General features: G+C 37.9%; 1 protein-coding gene across 1 annotated transcript in view; it reads right to left on the minus strand.

Annotated features, from left to right (window-relative positions):
• Positions 1–4,970: 4,970 nt before the first annotated feature.
• The window catches only part of LOC309401282 (uncharacterized protein), a gene marked incomplete at both ends in the record, with an annotated part of 34,420 nt that continues 19,816 nt past the window's right edge, over positions 4,971–19,574 (minus strand). Inside the window, 2 exons of the mRNA XM_081970350.1 lie at positions 4,971–5,723; positions 11,066–11,351. Coding sequence (XP_081826476.1) covers positions 4,971–5,723; positions 11,066–11,351 — 1,039 coding nt within the window. The remainder of the gene's footprint in view (positions 5,724–11,065; positions 11,352–19,574) is intronic.

Raw genomic sequence — 19,574 nt, forward strand, 5'->3', positions numbered from 1 at the left:
CCCCGCCCATGGCAGTGGCGCCTCCCCCTCTGTTCAGAGCACCTGAGCTGAGCCCCATGTTACCCCTGCCCCCTCCTCCTCTGCTGTGCTTTTGAGGAGCCATGAGGCCCCGGGAGCCAGTAGGAAGGCGGCGGAGGGGGCAGGAGCAGGGGAAAAAGGCCTCATGGCTTATCAAAAGCATGGCAGCGGAGGAGAAGGCAGCAGGGGTAACGCGGTGCCCAGCTCAGGTGCTCCGAGTGGAGGGGGGCGCCAGCGGGAGCTTTGGCGGCTTCACTCCAAATGTGGTGGTGCTGTTGGAGGAGGAGGAGGAGGAGATGGCAGCTGTTATTCTGGTGGCAGCAAGGGCTCGTCATTGGCATCTTCAGCGGCAGCCCTGCCCCCTGTGAAAAAACCCAAAGATAGAGCAGATCCATGCAGATGACGTCACCGCAACATGACTGGAGGAGGAATTCTGGGAGTTGAAGTCCACAAGTCTTCAAGCTGTCAGGTTTGAAGACCTTTGTTTTTTTCTCTCTAAAGGGTTAGGGGTGCAAGGGTCTTGCAACTTGACAGCTTTAAGACTTGCATGCTTCAATGCCAGAGTTCCTGAGCCAACATGTCTGGAGGAGGAATTCTGGGAGTTGAAGTCCACAAGTCTTCAAGCTGTCAGGTTTGAAGACCCTGGGTTTTTTTTTCTAAAGGGTTAGGGGTGCAAGGGTCTTGTAACTTGACAGCTTTAAGACTTACATGCTTCAAATGCCAGAGTTTCTGACCCAACATATTGGTTGCTAAGCAGGAGTGTTGTTAAGTGATACTATATAACATTTTTAATTAAGCGGGTACCTTGAATAAACATAACTTTGAGTTTCAAATAATACTGATTTTGTTGTTGTCTTAGGTGACACCTGTGAAAAAAATTCAGGTGCTTCTCAGGCATAAAAATGTGCCGCTCAAACACTATACTTTTCTGCTCACACTGAAAAAAAATTAGAGGGAACATTGTTGGAGACCCCACATTTGTAGTTAGGATCTGCCCTGGGTGAAGGGAAGCCCCATGGAAGCGAGATAAGTCCAACCTGGACTAAAATTGCTATTGGAGATGTGAAAGCCCAGCGTGACATTGGGCAGGATCTGAAGATTTTCATTGATCTCCTTGATGGCAAACACTAAAGCCAGAATGTGCTGGTAGTTTTGATAAAATATTCTTAAACAAGAATTACATAACACATTGAAAAGAGTCTGCTTCAGGTGATGGCATGTCCAATCTTCCAGACCTATATCGTTGAAAGAAACTCAATTTTCACTAGAATTATATCAATTTAAATATTAATCATAGGTAATGCAGTTCCCTCAGATTTAGTTGTATGCATCATGCACAGAAATTTATATACTCGACCTAGAATGAATTAGATATAGTTTGTCATAATGGATTTATAATCTGCTTTCATGTGGCAATTAAAATATACATTGAAAATAAATCAAGGTATCCTATGTTTGAGAAAATGGCATTTCTGGGTTTTGTTATTATAGCTTAGAGTAAAAAATCTTGAGCATCATATAATTAAAGAATTGGACTCAGAGCTGGAAAAATCAATCAATTAGGAATATACATAAGTCCATCTTGAATCTCCTCAGAAGGATGTCGACTGAAATCAGTGGGATCAGAAAATCACAAGAACACAGAAATGATGCTACCAATGCTAACTTCTCCAAGCTGATGGTATGTGTAACATAATGTTGCAGGCTCATAATGTTCACATTGAACATTAGGATCCTGGCATGCCACTTGAGGCATTACTGTCAACAGTGATACCATCAATGCTACCATCATCCATAGAAGTCTTCTTTTGGTAAACAAATGTCCCTGTCTGCAACATGATTCTTGAATGTGCCCAAGTAGAACAGCCTGACATGACCTCATCAGCGGTTTTTCAGGCAGTGATAGAGAGTAACATCTACCACTCTTTATAGTCACAGATTTCTAAGGATTTCTAGCTTGAATGTCCTGGAAAAAATTAACAATGCTGTTATGGTCAGGTTATTAATTTGCCTTGGAGTCACATAGGATTTAAAGATACAAATAGACTAATTTCATAATGATAGGGAAACAAGTACCTGATAGAGATTTTTTACATCACAACTATAAAAAAATTGAGGGCCTTCTGAGAGAGGAAGTGATGGACAAAATAAATGAAATCACTATATATATACGTATATTTGTGTAGAAATATGGAAACAGAAATATAAGTAGATAAAAATAGAAGTAGATAAGAGTAGATGATAATCCACCATATGGATTCCTAACTGGCTGACCAACTGCACTAAACATGTAGTCCTCAATGGAACCGCATCTACATGGGGGGAGGTATGTAGTGGGGTACCCCAGGACTTTGTTTTAGGCCCACTACTCTTCAACAACTGCATCAATGATTTGGACAAGGGGATAGATGGGCAACTCATCAAATTTGCCAATGACACCAAGGTAGCAGGAATAGCCAACACACTCGAAGATAGGCTTAAGAGACGGAAGGAACTTGACAGACTTGAACATTGGATGCTATCTAACAAAATGAAATTGAAAGGTGCAAAAAGTAAGGTTCTGCATTTAGGCAAGGAAAACAAAATGCACAGATACAGTATTCTGTATGTGGCATCTTGCTCAATAGTGAGTGGGGACCTAGTTCTCTTAGTGGACAATCACTGAAATGTGAGGCAGCAGTGTGCGGCAGCTGCCAAAAAAGCCAACATAGTTCTAGGTAGAATTAACAGAGAGATAGAATCAAGATCAGGTGAAGTGTTAATACCACTTTATAATGCCTTGATAAGGCCACACTTGGAATACTGCATCCAGTTTTGGTCACCACAATGTAAAACATTTGTTGAGACTCTAGAAAGAGTACTAAGAAGAGCAACAAAGATGATTAGAGGACTCTAAAACATACAGTATGAAGAACGGTTTAAGGAACTGGGTTTCTCTAGTTTTAAAAAAAAGAGAACCAGGGGTGACATGATACCAGTGTTCCAATATCTCAGGGGCTGCCACAAAGAAGATGGAGCAAAGCTATACTCCAAAGCACCTGAGGGCAAGGCAGGAAGCAATGGGTGGAAACTAATCAAGGACAGAAGCAACTTAGGACTAAGGAGAAATTTCCTGACTTTTAGAACAATTAATCAGTGAAATAACTTGCCTCCAGAAATTGTAAATGATCCAACACTGGAAATTTTAAAGAAGAGATTGGAAAACTATTTGTCAGAAGTGGTTTTGAATTTCCTGCCTGATCAGGGGGTTGGATTAGAAGACATCCACGGTCCCTTCAAACTCTTTTATTCTATTCTAAGATTGATTCTATTCTAATAAAGCTGACATAGATTTAACAATAGAACTTAGAATTACAAGTGTAAAAAACAGGATGTTTTTTGAAATGTTTGAATATTAACAGCCAGGTTTGATTGATAAACTGTTAGTTTGATCTCTGAGCTTGCCAATTTGGTTCCAAACCTTTCGTCGCCATTAGAGAAGACATTGTTAGTACGTTTTCAATTTTGAATCCAAAACGCACCGATGTAGTCTCTTCAAATGGTGATGAAACATTTGAAATCAAGATGCCAAGCTCGGAGCTCAAACCAACAGCCTAAGGATGATTATTTTAAATTATTAATTAAAACTACTCTTTCACTCCCCAGGACTGACAGCTCATATTAACAGAGATAACTTCCAATTTAACTGTAATATAGAAAGTCATTTTTCCAGCTTATCTGTTCAAGTGAAGTGATTCTTTATTAACTCCTCCAGCTTATAATATTATACATTTAGAAAATTATGATAGGCATTGATCAAGAAAAAGAAAGAAAGAAATTATAGCGAAATAAATATAAATTAATTTTGCTCTTTGGTTAAGCAAAGTATGGAGAAAACACACCACAGTAGTAAAGGGTGATTCTAATTATTTGGTTATACATGTTCTTTTTAATAAGACATACAAATACAGCTTTAAACATACAAACCCTCCCCCCACCGGTGACAGTCGTTCACAGCCCAACATTCTTTTCTTCCTTATTTTTTCGTTTCTAACCAGCATCTTCTTGTTACAAAGTTCAGAGATCTATTACAATACCAACGTTCACTTTTAGTTCCCATTGTTAACAGCCGCTATTTTACTTTTCCAGTTTTAAGTCCATGCTGTTCTCTTTGTTGCCCTCATATACCATAAGTTCCAGCTAAGATAATGTTCCGTTTCTCCTTTGTCTCTCAGCCAGCCTGTCATTCTGTCCATTTCTACACATTCATAAATCTTTTTAATTATGTCATCTACCGATGGTATGATAGTAGATTTCCAAAATTGTGCATAGGTTATCCTTGCGGCCACGAGTATATGTAGGCTCAAATGCCATATAGATTTACTCATGTTTTCTGGTTTTATGCTTAGTAAAAAAGTCTCGGGTTTCCATTCCGTACTTGCCCCGGTAACCTCACTTAGCCAGTTTTGTATCTTTCTCCAGGATTTGTGGCCTCAATACAGGACCACCAAACATGGTAGAATGTGCCATCCCTTCTTCCACATTTCCAGCACAGTGGGGATAACCCAGAAAACATTTTGGCTAAAGCAATCTTATATATATTTTCTTTGAACGCTGTAGATATCGTGAGTTTAATAGTCTTATTCCATAGATCCCGCCATTTACCCATTTCAATCTCATGGCCAAACTCTCTCCCATGCTGTTAAAGGGCCTTTATCCATCTCTTCTATAACATCTTGACATGTCAAAAATTGATAGATCTTCAACAACAATTTCTTATCTCCGCCGAACAAAATCTTATCCAGCTCCTGAGGGTGAGTTTGCCATGGTGAGTTGTTCCACAATGAGTTGACTGTAACAAATTGGCCAAGGCTACATGTCCCATTCCGCTATATAATTGCACATGCTGCATACTCTCTGGCTTAAGTGTATACTTGGAAACATTATCAGCCACATATTTATAGAAAGGTGATTTATGATTTTCTTTTCATTAACTGATGCTTATCGTTCAGTTCAGGTCTAATTACAATGATAAAACACTTGGGGAAAAAGATACACACTAATAATCCAGCACTGGAGGAGATCATGGAGAAGATCTCCACAGCCAACGTATATTTTCCCCTTGTGCTTAAATAAGTTGGAACAAAGCAAAGCCAAACACTGCAAAAGACCAACATGCTGAAGGTGATGAATTTGGCTTCATTGAAACTGTCAGGTAACTTCCTAGCTAGAAAAGCAGCAGAAAAGCTGATCATAGCCAGGAGGCCCATAAATCCCAAAACGCAGTAGAACATGATCGATTCCTCATTGCACTCCAGGATGACTTCTTCAGACATTGACTTCATATCAACATCTGGGTATGGTGGAAAAACTGTCCACCATACTATGCAAATAGTGGTTTGAACAAGGGAGCAGGAAAAAAGAATAAAAGTAACCATTCTTCCACCCACCCATTTCCTCAGTTTGGAGCCAGGTTTAGTGGCCATAAAGGCTAGAACCACTACAAAGGTCTTGGACAATACACAACATACTGCCACAGAGAAGATGAGACCAAAAGCTGGTTGACGAAGGAGACACAGAATTTTGTTTGGTTGCCCAATAAATAGAAACACACAAAGGAAGGAAAGTAGGAGAGAAACAAGGAGCATATAGGTGAGATTCCGATTGTTGGCTTTGACAATGGGAGTATCTTTATGTTTAATGATAATGTTAAGCACCAAAATAGTCTTAAAACAAAAAAAGAGAGAAAGGGTGGTAAGACTGATCCCCACAGGTTCTTCATAGGATAAAAAGCTAATCTGCTTCGGAAGGCATATATTTCTTTCAGGGTTTGGAAAATGATCGTCTGGGCACAGAGAGCAATCAACCATGTCTGAAAAAGAACAAAACAGAGTTCTATATTATGGCTTATACACAGTGACATACTGAACCCTTAATTCATTCTCCGCTTCGATCTTCATAAATTTGACCCTTTTATCAGGGCCATTTGAGGTGGCAATTGTTGCAACAATAATAGGTACTATAACCTTATCCCCATTATATCTTGAATCTCCCTACCCTTCTCATTTGATATTTTTCCCTCTGGACATGGAAGACAATCATAGCAGCAAAATGACTTCTCTTCTTTCTTGACCTTGCTGTATCCTGCCAGACATGGATCGTTACATAAAGAACAAGGTGGTGCCTATCAAGAAATAAAAATCATAATGTTTTTGATATAGGAATATAAGTGCAAAGCAACCAAGAAAAGTTACAATTATATCACTCATACAACTAAGTAAAGTTTCCCTTCAAACAGTACGAGCTGCAAGCATGTGCATAAAACCAGAATTTTAGGGTCCTAGAAAAGGCCAGCATGATTGGGGCCATCTTGACCACCAGAGAGAACAAATCCCATTGAGGGGTACTACAGGAGAAAGGGGACATTTTGTAGGCTTTAAGCATTCTTGGCTGGATTGGATTGCAATACCTGGGGATAGATGATCTCTCAGGTAATCTTGTTCTAATCCATGAAGGATTTTAAAGCTGACACCAGCAACTTTAATTGCAAATGGCAGCACATTGGCAACCAAGTGAGAATAGAATAGAATAGAACAGAGAATAGTCATGTTACATATGACAAATAACCTAGTAGTCAATGATTAGATCTGTGATGACCAACCTATGGCACGCAGGCACACAAGCCGTTACCCCATCTCAGCTCCACTGTGCATTTGCATTCACCTTTTTGGGTCTCTGCCATGCATGTGCGGGGGCAGCAGGATGCCTGTGAAACACATGTGCACATGTCCAGGGGGGCAGGGGTAACACAGGGAAGTCATAAGTGCATTCTTAGGGGTGGGGCAGGCAGAGGTTCATGCACTCATTGCATTAGAGGTGCATGCACACACATCTTCGGCACGCAATAATGAAAACATTAGCCATCACTGGACTAGATGCTTTGTTGCATTCTGCACTAATTAAAGTTTCTGAACTCTCTTCAAGGGCAGCTCCATGTTGAGGCATTATCCATATGAGAGGTCATAAGGAAAACTGTGATTAATAATTCTATACCAAATATTTCAAATGTAAAAGTGTTTTTTTTACATTTTCCAGTGGGATTTTTACAGAGCTTAACCCAAGAGATGGTGCTATCAATTTTACATCAATAGAAGGACATTTTTTTGCTGTGTAAATGAAGGCAGAGAAGCCATGATTCATACATCTAACCTGAGGAAATCCTAATGGCCACGTGATGGAATCCACAGAGATATTGAAGAATTTGTCAGGTGGAGCTGTGGGATCTATTCTTCCAACTTTGACCCTAATAAAGGAATGGTTTGGAAATGTGATCCAGTTGGTAATATCAAATCCACCAATGAATTCTCCATTTTTGTCATAAGTGATCTTTTCACCAACACTGTTGTTGAATGAGACACTTCTTAGAAAGGAATGAAGCTGTAATACATGATAGAGATAAAAAGAGGGAGGGGAGGGAGGATTTATACTGGACATTGCTAGTTTGCTTTTATTTATTTTAGTTGTAGATTAGGACTAAACAAATAATGCAACAAACATTTGGAAACAAGAATAGAAGCAAAAATTAATAAATACAATACATTGAAAATGTATAAACATAGAATATTATTTGATTCTGTGTGTGTGTGTGTGTGTATGTGTGTATTTCACGCCTGTACTCTTTGTGAATTAACCATATATACATAATATCTATCCATCTATCCGTCTATCCATCTATGCATGTATGTATCTATCTGTCTGTCTCTCTGTCTGTCTCTCTTTCTCTCTGTCTTTCTGTCTGTCTGTCTGTCTGTCTGTCTGTCTGTCTGTCTGTCTGTCTGTCTGTCTGTCTGTCTGTCTATCCATCCATCCACCCACCCACCCACCCACCCACCCACCTACCTACCTATCTATCTATCTATTGATTTTGCTCACAATGATCTCAATTAGAGATCTTCAGTACTTGTCTTCATTAAATAATTCAGTTATAGAAGGTCAGTGGCAGCTAGTAAGAAACTTGTATTTGGCATTCTTTCTATTGCCTGGTTATGGTGTTGCAAGTGTGGAAATATCTACCTACATCTTAGAGGTGACCCAAAGTGACTCAAAATTTCAATTTTCTCTTCACCAAGTTATTTTACTATGTCAGAGAACATTCCCTACAAATGGCTAGAAAGTAGGGCATTATAACAGGGAAGCTGTTCTATTGCCTTTAGGGACTATCCATATTGCTAAAGTGCATAAAGTGCAGATGTTTGTTTTCTCTTAACATTTTTTTTTCATTATGATCTTCATAAATTTGACAATTTCATCAGGACTTTTTCAGGTGGCAATTGGAGCAAATATATACAGTATCAGCTATACAAAATTATTTGAAATGAACAGATAAATTAATACTTTCCACAAAATCCATAAATTACATTCTAAAACATGCTTGGTTTCTACAAGGTATTCCACTACCTCCTTCGTTCCCACTTACTGACACTTTATTCAAGGAAAAACAAGAGTAGGTCATAATAAATATATTATAATAATGAGAACAGAGAATGTAAAAAGAACACATCCAACATATTTTCTGTTTCCTTCTAGAATAAACAGGAGTTAACAAGTATCCATAAACAACATAGCACATTAGATTTTAGTGGCATAAAAGCAGAGTTTTTAAAAATGACTTCTGAGTGAAGAATAAGCCTAGCAGAAAGAAATATTGAGCAGTACATGAACGAAAGTGAGCCTTTTGGAAAGTCTATGATGTGATTCACAAAGCACATCTTCATCAGGAAATGCCTTGAAAAGTTGGCATACAAAAAGGTCTGTATGATTCACTGCAAACATTCCAATCAAATCTAGAACAAAAGGTTACCAAATCTCTGATCCAGCACATAATGGCGGATAGATAGCGGATGGATAGATAGATAGATAGATAGATAGATAGATAGATAGATAGATGGATGGATGGATGGATGGATGGATGGATGGATGGATGGACGGACGGACGGACGGACGGACGGACAGACAGACAGACAGACAGACAGACAGGCAGGTGGACACACACACACACACGTGTGTGTGTGTGTGTGTTTGTGTGTGTGTGTGTTGTATTTGTACTGATAAATAAATAAAGGGAGACTTTATTTATTTATCAGTACAAATACAACACAAATATAAAAAGGCAACATTAAAAATAAAAATATGGTTTTCTGCCTGCATGGTCTTCTGTGATGAGCCGAAGGACAGAAAGAGGGAGTAGTGACCTTCCCCCCATATTTAGGCATACCAGGGGTTGTAACACAGATACATACATACATACATACATACATACATACATACATACATACACACCTACACACACACACACACACACACAAACACACACACACACACACACACACACACACACACACACACACACATATATATATATATATATATATATATATATATATATATATATATATATATATATATATATATATATATATATATTCCAATTCATTAACTCACTAGTCTTTTCATCATATCATTGTCCTAAAATATGGTGCAGTTCTCTGCTTTAGATCTTACCTGCCATAACACTTGATTCGGAAACTGCTGCCTTCTTTCTTTCACTAATATTCTTTGCCTGGACTTTGATAAATACAAAGATTGTAAAGCATGTGCCACAGCATGGACTGCATTGTAAATATTATAGCTCTGGCCACTCATGCATGTTTCAAAGACAGATGTGGGAAGGGTCTCAAGTCTCTCCTGTCCAGTACATTTGTTATCAGTTTCAGGACTGGTGAAGAAACAGTTGAATGCCTGTTCCCAGAAATCTTTCCTAAAATAATCATGCTGGTTGTTGATTGGACTTATGCTTTCAAGAAACTTTGTAAAGCCTTCAATCTCCTTTGTGTGAACTGCAAAGGATAAAGCCCCTTGCAGGAAATGGATATCCCATGATTTATGAAAGGATATCGAAGTGTACTCTGCCTGAGCGGTTGTCACCCAGATTTTTGTCTTCTTTGGTATATCATCCACTTCTCCAAACTGCAAGTACATTCTCAGAAAAGTTATGGACCTACTTTCACCATATAAGACTATGACATTGGCTGTGCTGTTCATGAGAACTTGGTATATTTGGACTCCATCATCTATTACTTGGTTATAATCAATGTAAAAAGCTACATAAGGAAAGTATTGTATGAAATCAAAGCAGATGCCATGCTGGGAAAACATGGGAAGAACCTCATGGACAAATTTCTCTCCATTGTCATCATTTACAGCAAGAACTCCAATCCAGATCCACCTAAGATGCAACAATAGCTGGAGAAGAGCAGTATGCTGGTGGGATTCATTTGGAAACATTTGTTGGAGGAAAACTGCTTGAGTCTTTTTATCTATCATTGGTGCAGAACCATAGGTCAGCTAAAGGAAGTAAAAAACAAAGATTGTTGTGAGCCTCTGAAAATGTGTACATACAATTGAATCGTAGGGTGTCCTTGAGCTTATATACTAAAACATGCTCCAAATATTTTCATTTATTTCCGAATGTCTATGGAGATCCTCAAACATCCAGGTCATGGTTTTCCCAAAGTTGCTTTTTCAAAAGGCAACTGGACTTTCTGGTTTTTCTTTGATGACGTTTCACTTCTCATCCAAAGTGCTGCTTCAGCTCTGACTGGATGGTGGTTAATATATTTCTTGCAGAGAGTTAACACATAGCACAACATAGGAGAACAAAAACATCAGGACTAGATTCGTCAGTGGATCTGCATTTAGAACACAAAAGGCCACTCTTTTGAAGGTAGCAAATTTCTGATTTTGGATAAAGAGAACCACTGATTTGAAAAATGGGTCAAAGATGCCCCCTATGTCAAAACTGTCTCTCAACAGAGAGGGAGGGATGCAACATCATCTTTCTGCAATCTACAGCCCAGTCCTCTCCACAATTCCAAGAAAGTTCCACACCCAATCAGGTGACCCTGATGGCCACAGATAAATCTCCAGGTGGCCTTAACACTTCACTAAAAGAATGCAAATGACCAGCTGTGTGCAAGGAGTATATAATCTAGTCAGTCTTCAGTCTTACCTGAGGAACTTTGTAGATGCTCAGAATAGTTGCCCCATGGAGACACATGTCAGGGCCCACAAGGACAGCAGCCAGATTTTTGGAAACCCCACATTTGTAGTTAGGAATGAATCTGCCCTGGGCGAAGGGAAGCCCCATGGAAGCGAGGTAAGTCCAACCTGGACTAAAATTGCTATTATAGATGTGAAAGCCCAGCGTGACATTGGGCAGTATCTGAGGATTTTCATTGATCTCCTTGATGGCAAACACTAAAGCCAGAAGATGCTGGTAGTTTTGATAAAATATTCTGTAACAAGAATTACATAACACATTGAAAAGAGTCTGTTTCAGATGATGGCATGTCCAATCTTCCAGACTTATACCTTAAAGAAAGAAACTCAATTTTTCTACCAGTAATGGCAATTTAAATATTAATCATAGCTAATCAAGGTTCTTCAAATTTTAGCTGTATGTACATCATGTACACAAATCTATATTCTCTATGTAGACTGAATTAGATATAAGGTGTCATAATAGACTTTTGACCTACATTGAAAATACATCAAGGTATCCCATTTTTCAAAAATGGGTGTTTCTGGATTTTGAGAGTGAAAAAAAAATTGAGCATCATATAATTCAACAATTGGAATCAGAGCTGGAAAAAAGCAATCAATCAGGAACCTACATAAGTCCGTCTTGAACCTCCTGAGAAGGATGTCGACTGAAATCAGGGGTATCAGAAAATGGCGAGATCACAGAAATGATGCTACCAATGCTAACTTCTCCAAGCTGATGATATGTATAGCGTATAGTTGCAGGCTCATTATGTTCACATTGAACATTAGGATCCTGGCATGCCACTTGAGGCATTCCTGTCAACAGTGATACCATCAATGCTACCATCATCCATAGAAGTCCTCTTTTGGTATACAAATGCCCTGTCTGCAACATGATTCTTGAAGGTGCCCAAGTAGAACAGTCTGAGATGGCCTCATCAGCTGTTTTTCAGGCAGAGATAGATGGTAATATCTACCACTGTTTATACTCACAGAGTTCTAACGGCTTCTACTTTGAAAGTCATGGAAAACATTAACAAGACTGTCATAGTCAGGCTATTAATTTGCCTTGGAGTCCCATAGGATTTGAAGATTCAAAAGGATCAATTTTATAAATATAGAGAGAAAATTATCTGTATTAAGTTTTTTTTTATATTCAAAACTAAAAAATTGAAGGCCTTCTGAGGGAGGAAGTGATGGGAAAAATCAATGAAATCACTGTATGTATGTATATTTATCAGTGCATACATATGGAAAAAGAAATTAGATAACAATAAAAGTAGATAAGAATAGATAATAATCCACCAGATAGATTTGTAACTGTCTGACCAACTGAACTCAACATGCAGTCCTCAATGAAGCAGGCTCGTCGTGTTCACATTGAACATTAGGATCCTGGCATGCCACTTGGGGCATTACTGTCAACAGTGATACCATAATGCTACCATTATCCATAGAAGTCTTCTTTTGGTATACAAATGTCCCTGTCTGCAACATGATTCTTGAAGGTGCCCAAGTAGAACAGCCTGACATGACCTCATCAGCTCTTTTTCAGGCAGTGATAGACAGTAATATCTACCACTCTTTTTAAGGATTTCTAGTTTGAACGTCATGGAAAACATTAACAATGCTATCATGGTCAGGTTAATGTTTTGCCTTGGAGTCCCATAGGATTTGGGAGATACAAACAAGTTAATTTCTTAATGATAGAGAGACAAGTATCTGTATAGACATTTCTTACATTCACAACTCAAAAGAAAGAGAGCTCTCTGAGAGATGAAGTGATGGAAAAAATAAATGAAATCACTATATATCTCAGTGAAGCAATATGGAAAGAGAAATAGAAGGAGATAATAATAAAAGTAGATAAGAGTAGATGATAATCCACCAGTTGCTTTCGTAACTAGTTGCCCAACCATGTTCAACATGTGGTCCTCAATGGAACTGCATCAACATGGAGAGAAGTATGCAGTGGGGTACCCCAAGGCTCTGTTTAAGCCCCAGTACTCTTTAATAATAATAATAATAAATAATAAATATTTATTTCTTAGCCGCACCCTCTCCCGAAGGACTCGGGGCGGCGTACAACAAAACATAGGAAATAAATATATCGACATACATATAACAAAACATATACCAAGACATATATACGACATATACAAGGAGGAGGTGAACTGATAGATAAAAACAAGTAAAAACATAATGTTTAAAAACCCCTAAATAAATTGAATGCAATTAAAATACCCCAAATAAAAAACCCGTCAGGAGCGATATAGTTGGATCAAAGTTGAGCCAGGCCAACTTTAACATCTTCATCAAACATTTGGACAATGGGATAGATGGGGAACTCTTCCAATTTGCAGATGACGGCAAGCTAGCAGGAATAGCCAACACTGCAGAAGATAGACTTAAGATCCAGAAGGATCTTGACAGACTTGAACATTGGACACTATCTAAGAAAATGAAATTCAATGGTGAAAGAAGTATGGTTTTACATTTAGGCAAACCCTCCCCACCAAAAATGCATAAGTACACTGTTTGTAGTACCTTGCTCAATAGTGGTGACTGTGAGAGGGATCTTGGTCTCCTAGTGGACAATGACTTAAATATGAGGCAGCTGTGATCAGTATCTGCCAAAAAAGCCAACACAGTTCTAGGTTGCATAAACAGAGGGATGGAATCAAGATCACATGAAGTGTCAATATTACTTTATAAAGCTTGATAAGGCTACACTTGGAATACTTATCCAGTTTTGGTTGCCAGGATGTAAAAAAATATGTTGAAACTCAAAAAAGAGCACAGAGAATGACTAGGGGACTGGAGGGTAAAATATATGAAGAACAGTTGCAGGAACTGGGTATGTCTAGTTTAATGAAAAGTAGGACTAGGGGAGACCTGATAGCAGTGTTCCGATATCTCAGGGTCTGCTACAACGAAGAGGGAGTCAACCTATTCTCCAAGACACCTGAGTGTAGAACAAGAAGCAATGGGTGGAAACTAATTAAGGAGAGATGCAACTTGCCTCCAGAAGTTGTAAATGCTCCAACACTGGAGGTTTTTAAGAAGAAATTGAATAACCATTTGTCTGAAGTGGCATAGGGTTTCCTGCCTAAGCAGGGGGTTGAACTAGAAGACCTCCAAGGTCCCTTCCAACTCTTTTATTCTATTCTAAGATTGATTCTATTCTAATAAAACTGACTCAGATTTAAGAATAGAACTAAGAATTACAAGGGTCGAAGACAGGATGTTTATTGAAATGCGTTTGAATATTAATAACCAGGTTTGATTGTTAAACTGTTGGTTTGATCTCTGAGCTTGGCAATTTGGTTACAAACATTTCATCACCATTAGAGGAGACATCGTTAGTGCATTTTAAATTTTAAATTCAAAACTTACCGATCTACTCTCCTTGAATGGTGATGAAACATTTGCAAACTGCCAAGCTCAGAGCTCAAATCAACAGCCTACGGATGATTATTTTTATTTAATTAAAATATTTTTAATTGAACTTATTTAAACATTAAAAACAAGGCACAAATTTCTACTCATTACAGCATTTCCATATCAATATCATTAATATAATTCATATTTACATAAGCTCTATTTCTAAATTCCCTCATGTAATCTACATTATATAGTTGCTTAGAATATAATAATATTTATAAATATACAAAATGTTTTCATATTTGTTTTTGTTTTTTTTGAAAAAAAAAGGTTTTTTTTTGGTTTTACAAAATTTTAAGGAAAGGGGTAATGGATATGGGTACAAATTTTGACAGCTACATCATGCAGAAAATGGTATTCCCCCCAAGTCTCATAACCTTTACAAAATGATAAACAAAATGTTACTGCTTAACTAAATCTTGACAGCTTATTTTTACATTGTATCTTTCAATAATTTCAATCATTTACTAAGATTCATTGTATCAGCAATTGCAATGTTTTTGTAACTTACTTTTATGATCTGAGTTTTCTCATTGTTGCCTCCCCCCCCCCGCCTGCCATCAAAGCCTCGGCCCCTCCTTCCTTCATATCTTGTGTACTGTCTTACACTTTGTCTAGGAGAGCTTTGTTTTTTTCCATGAAGGCCTCTGCCTCCATAGTTGTATTAATTCTAACTCTGCTGCCCTCCCAGAAAATCAACATACCTTCTGGCATTAGCCACCGGAACCAGAATCCCTTATCAAATAATTTTTTTGCTAATGGTGAATATTTTTTCCTCTTATCTCTTACTTTCTTCAGGATTTGTTTCAGGATGGCTATCTCTTTGTCCTTGTATTTTAATGTTTGCCCCCTTTGTGCCCCCAGAATCTCATCTCTTGTAGCCTTTCTAAGAAATTTAATATGAACCTCTCTTGGAACTTTGTGTGTTCTAGCATAAGCTGAATTAACTCTATAAACCAAGTCAATATCCCATCCTAACTGCCGTTTATCTTTTTTAATATATTCAGCTAACATTGTTGTCATGATCTCCTTCAAGTCTTCATTGTCAGTTTCAATTACGTTTTGAAATCTAAGGAAAAAAGACATCCTTTCAAATTCCATTTTTATCATGTGGTTCTCAAGTTCTAAATTTCCTCTCTGGACCACCCTCACCTCCCCCCTCATCTCAGTTGTCCCCTCCTCCAGAACATTTTGTCTTTGCTTGTTTTGTGCAGTTTGGTTTTGATTTTCCCTGAGTTGTTCATTCATTTCTCTCAATTGATTTTTCAGTTCATCCTGCCCTTTTAAAATCTTTTGAAGCAGCTGGTGAGTTACTGATTCCTCTTCAGGGTCTTTAGGTTGTAGAAACGATGTTAGTGACTGTTGTCCAATTGGGCTGGATGTTGAAGATGCTGGAGCAGATCCTGGCCTCCCAGGTGGTGGTTTCTTTGGAGACATCATAAAAAAAAAAAAACCTCAGAGATATCTATGTCCATAGAAAGAAATGGCGACTGTGGAAAGACACAACCAAGAGAGACCACGAGGCAGACAGTCCAGACAGGAATAAAGACCTTCTATATAGTTCAAATCCAGTCAATTAAATCAGTTATTCCAGATCCAAGATACTATGAAGCAAGAGATGTTTCTGAGAGTCACGGAGGCAAAAGTACAATGCCAGCAATTTTCATAAGAGGAGTCTAATTTCAAAGAGCATAGAGACGGAGGAACTGTGCCATCTTGCTTCGCCAGCACCGGAGATCAGGAAGCAACAAGTCAAAAGTTTTCAAAGTTTTTAAAGAAGTCTGATCATCACTTTTCTTTCACAATTGCAATAAGAAAGTCATTTTGCTGTTGCTTATAATGAGTGTGATTCCTTTTAAAACTCTCTCTCCTCCGAAAGAGAGAAGATAAATCCAAAGCCGCTTTTCCGAGGGGGGGAATCCCCCTCCCTCCAATCACACTTCACAGGAGAAGATTGAAAGTCTTTTAGAAAGCTGATGTTCTTTCATTTAAATATCAAAAGGAGAATTGGGGAGGATTCCCATCTCACCGCACTTCAGCTGTAGCCTTCAAATTGTTGATCATCCAGCTGCCTTGAAACGAAAGCGCGCGGGAGCGTAGGAGCTCTGTCGTGCACCCCCTCTCACTTCTCGGCTTCTGGGGAAATGCCGGATACCCTCCCGCGGCTGCCACCAATCCAGGGGACCCCCACGAGCAGCCCCTAAGGCAGGGCGCCCCTTCAAGGTACCCTGTGCCCCCCCAAGCCGAGGGGAGCCCACCAAGAGAGCGCAGGGCAGACGAACATGTCCGTTGTTCTGAACAACCGGAAGCAGTCCAAAATGTTTTCATATTTGTTGTAGATAATATTTAATTCTTTTTTTTTCAATTTTATTAACAAACATATAAAATGTGCACACACAAAACTTAGACGTACAACACATTTACACAATGCAATGCAAACAGGAGCTTCCTGTTGTTTATAATAGCAGTTATCAATCGATAGCACTCACCTTATATTATTTCTCATTCAATTGTATTTCATTTGAGTTTCACCATTCTTAACTTTCTTATTTTACTCATAACTATTATTTTTGAATTTTGTTACATTCCTTCATTGATTCTTGTTTCTTTCCTCCATCCACCTATACCATTTATCCCATATCTGGTAGAATTCTGATTCTTCTTTTCTCTGAATTTCTTTAGTTAGTTTGTCCATTTCAGCACAGTCCATAACCTTTCTTATTATTTCATCTTCACTTGGAGTTAGTTTGTTTTTCCATTTCTGGGCAAAAGTAATCCTTGCCTCTGTAATTATATGTAGTATTAAATACTGGATTTATTTTTTGTATTTCGCAGACATTATTCCTAATAAAATAATTTCAGGTTTCCATTCTATTTTGACCCCCATTATTGCCTCCAGCCAATTTTTGATCTTTTTCCAAAATTGTTTAGCATCCTCACAGGTCCACCATAAATGGTAATAGGTGTATCAATTCACATTTCCAACATTTTGAGGAGGTATTTGTTGATATTTTAGCTATCCTTGCTGGTGCCAGGTGCCATCTATAAAACATTTTCTATTGGTTTTCCTTGTATGCAATTGAGAGTGCCATTTTTAAGTTTGTTCCCCAAAATGTTTCCCATTTGTCTAATTCAATATTATATTCAAAGTTCTGCGCCCATTTTATCATTTGTTCTTTCACAATTTCCTCTTCCATTTTATACGTCAGGAGAAATATATATATTCTCCCTATCATCTTTCTATCTGAGCTTGGAATAATTTTATCCAATTCGTGTGGTTCTGTTTCAATGTCATATAATTTGATATCTTTATTGTATTTAGTTTTGATTTGAAGGTAAGTTAGCCAGTCAATTTTCATGTTCTGTTCTGCCAATTCTTCAATTGTTTTTAAGTTTCCCTGTCTATCAATTAAGTCTCTATATCTTAGCATTTTGTTCAAATCTATAAAGTTTGGATGGGTCATCCTTTCTGTCGGTGATAGCCAATTCGGAATTTTCACATAGTTTGGGGGGGGGGGTTGAGCCATTTTTGCAATAACGCTCTTCTAATTAAATGATTTTGAAAATATTTGTGTCTTTTATTTTTATCATCCCATAGGAATGTGTGCCAGCCTGCTTGCAAATCATGGCCTTCCAAGGTCAAAATTATTTTATTCTTTAGCTCTATCCAATCCTTCACTCATGTTATTAATACTGCTGATGCGTACAGCTCCCAATTTGGTAATGCTAAACCTCCCCTCTCCTTGCTGTCTTGCATTGACTTTAGTTTAATCCTTGCTTTTCGTCCCTGCCAAATAAACCTGGTGGTTATTTTGTTTAATTCTTGAAATAATTTTTTACCCGGATTAATGGGTGCGGCTTGCAAAAGGAATAAGATTCTTGGTAAAATATTAATTTTAATTGTTGCTATATGTCCCATGAGTGATAGTTGAATATTTTTCCAATTTTCTAACTCTTTCTTTATTTGTATCACTAATTTATTATAGTTATCATCTTTCATTGTGGAACATTTTGCCGACACCCAGATCCCCAAGTATTTCATTTTTTAAGTTATTTGCATTCTGGTTGTTACTTCCAGTTCCTCTTCTTGCTTTTTTGTCATGTTCTTGGCTATCATTTTTGTTTTGTTTTTATTGATCTTTAGTCCTGCCACTTCGCCATATTCTTCTAATTTTTGAATTAATTTCAGACTGGATTCTAATGCATCCTCTAGATCAAATACTAAGTCATCGGCACAGGCTTGGGCCTTATATTCTTCATTTTTGAGTCTTAAACCTTTTATTCCCTGGTCCTTCCAAATTTCATTTAATAAAATTTCAATATAAACAGCAAAGGAGAGAGGGGGCATCCCTGTCTGACTCCTTTTTTTACTTCAATCTTCTGTTAATTCTCCATTCATCAGAACTTTGGCTGTCTGATTGTTATAAAATCTTTCTATCATTTTTATAAATTTTTCTCCGAATTTCGTCTCATCCAATAGTGTTATTATAAATTTCCAGATTACGTTATCAAATGCTTTTTGTGCATCAAGGAAAACCAGTATCATTTGTTTTTCTGGATGCGCCTCGTAGTACTCCATTTTATCTAGAATGATTCTCGTATTATTTCTAATGTGTCTGTGAGATAAAAATCCGTTTTCATCTGGGTGTATTCGTTCATTTAAAACCTGTTTAATTCTTCCTGCTATAATTGCTGGAAATATTTTATAATCAGAGTTTAGTAATGAAATTGGCCTGTAATTTTGAATTTCTTGTAGGCTGGTTTCTTCTTTTGGGATCAGCGATATTATTGCTTCTGTCCATGATTCCGGTATCTTGGCTTTTCCTAAATCTTCATTAAACATTTCCACCCCTAACTCTTCCAATATTGTTTTATTATATTTGTATAGCTCCCCCGTTATTCCATCTGGTCCTGGGGTTTTATTATTTTTCTGGTTTTTCAAGACTAGTTCCACTTTGGCTAACGTTATTGGCCTGTTTATCATCTCCGTTTGCTCTTTTGAGATTGGTGTTATCTTTGCTGTGTTTAAA

This window comes from Natrix helvetica (genome assembly GCF_964273705.1).
Source record: "Natrix helvetica genome assembly, chromosome: Z".
NCBI lineage: Eukaryota > Metazoa > Chordata > Lepidosauria > Squamata > Natricidae > Natrix > Natrix helvetica.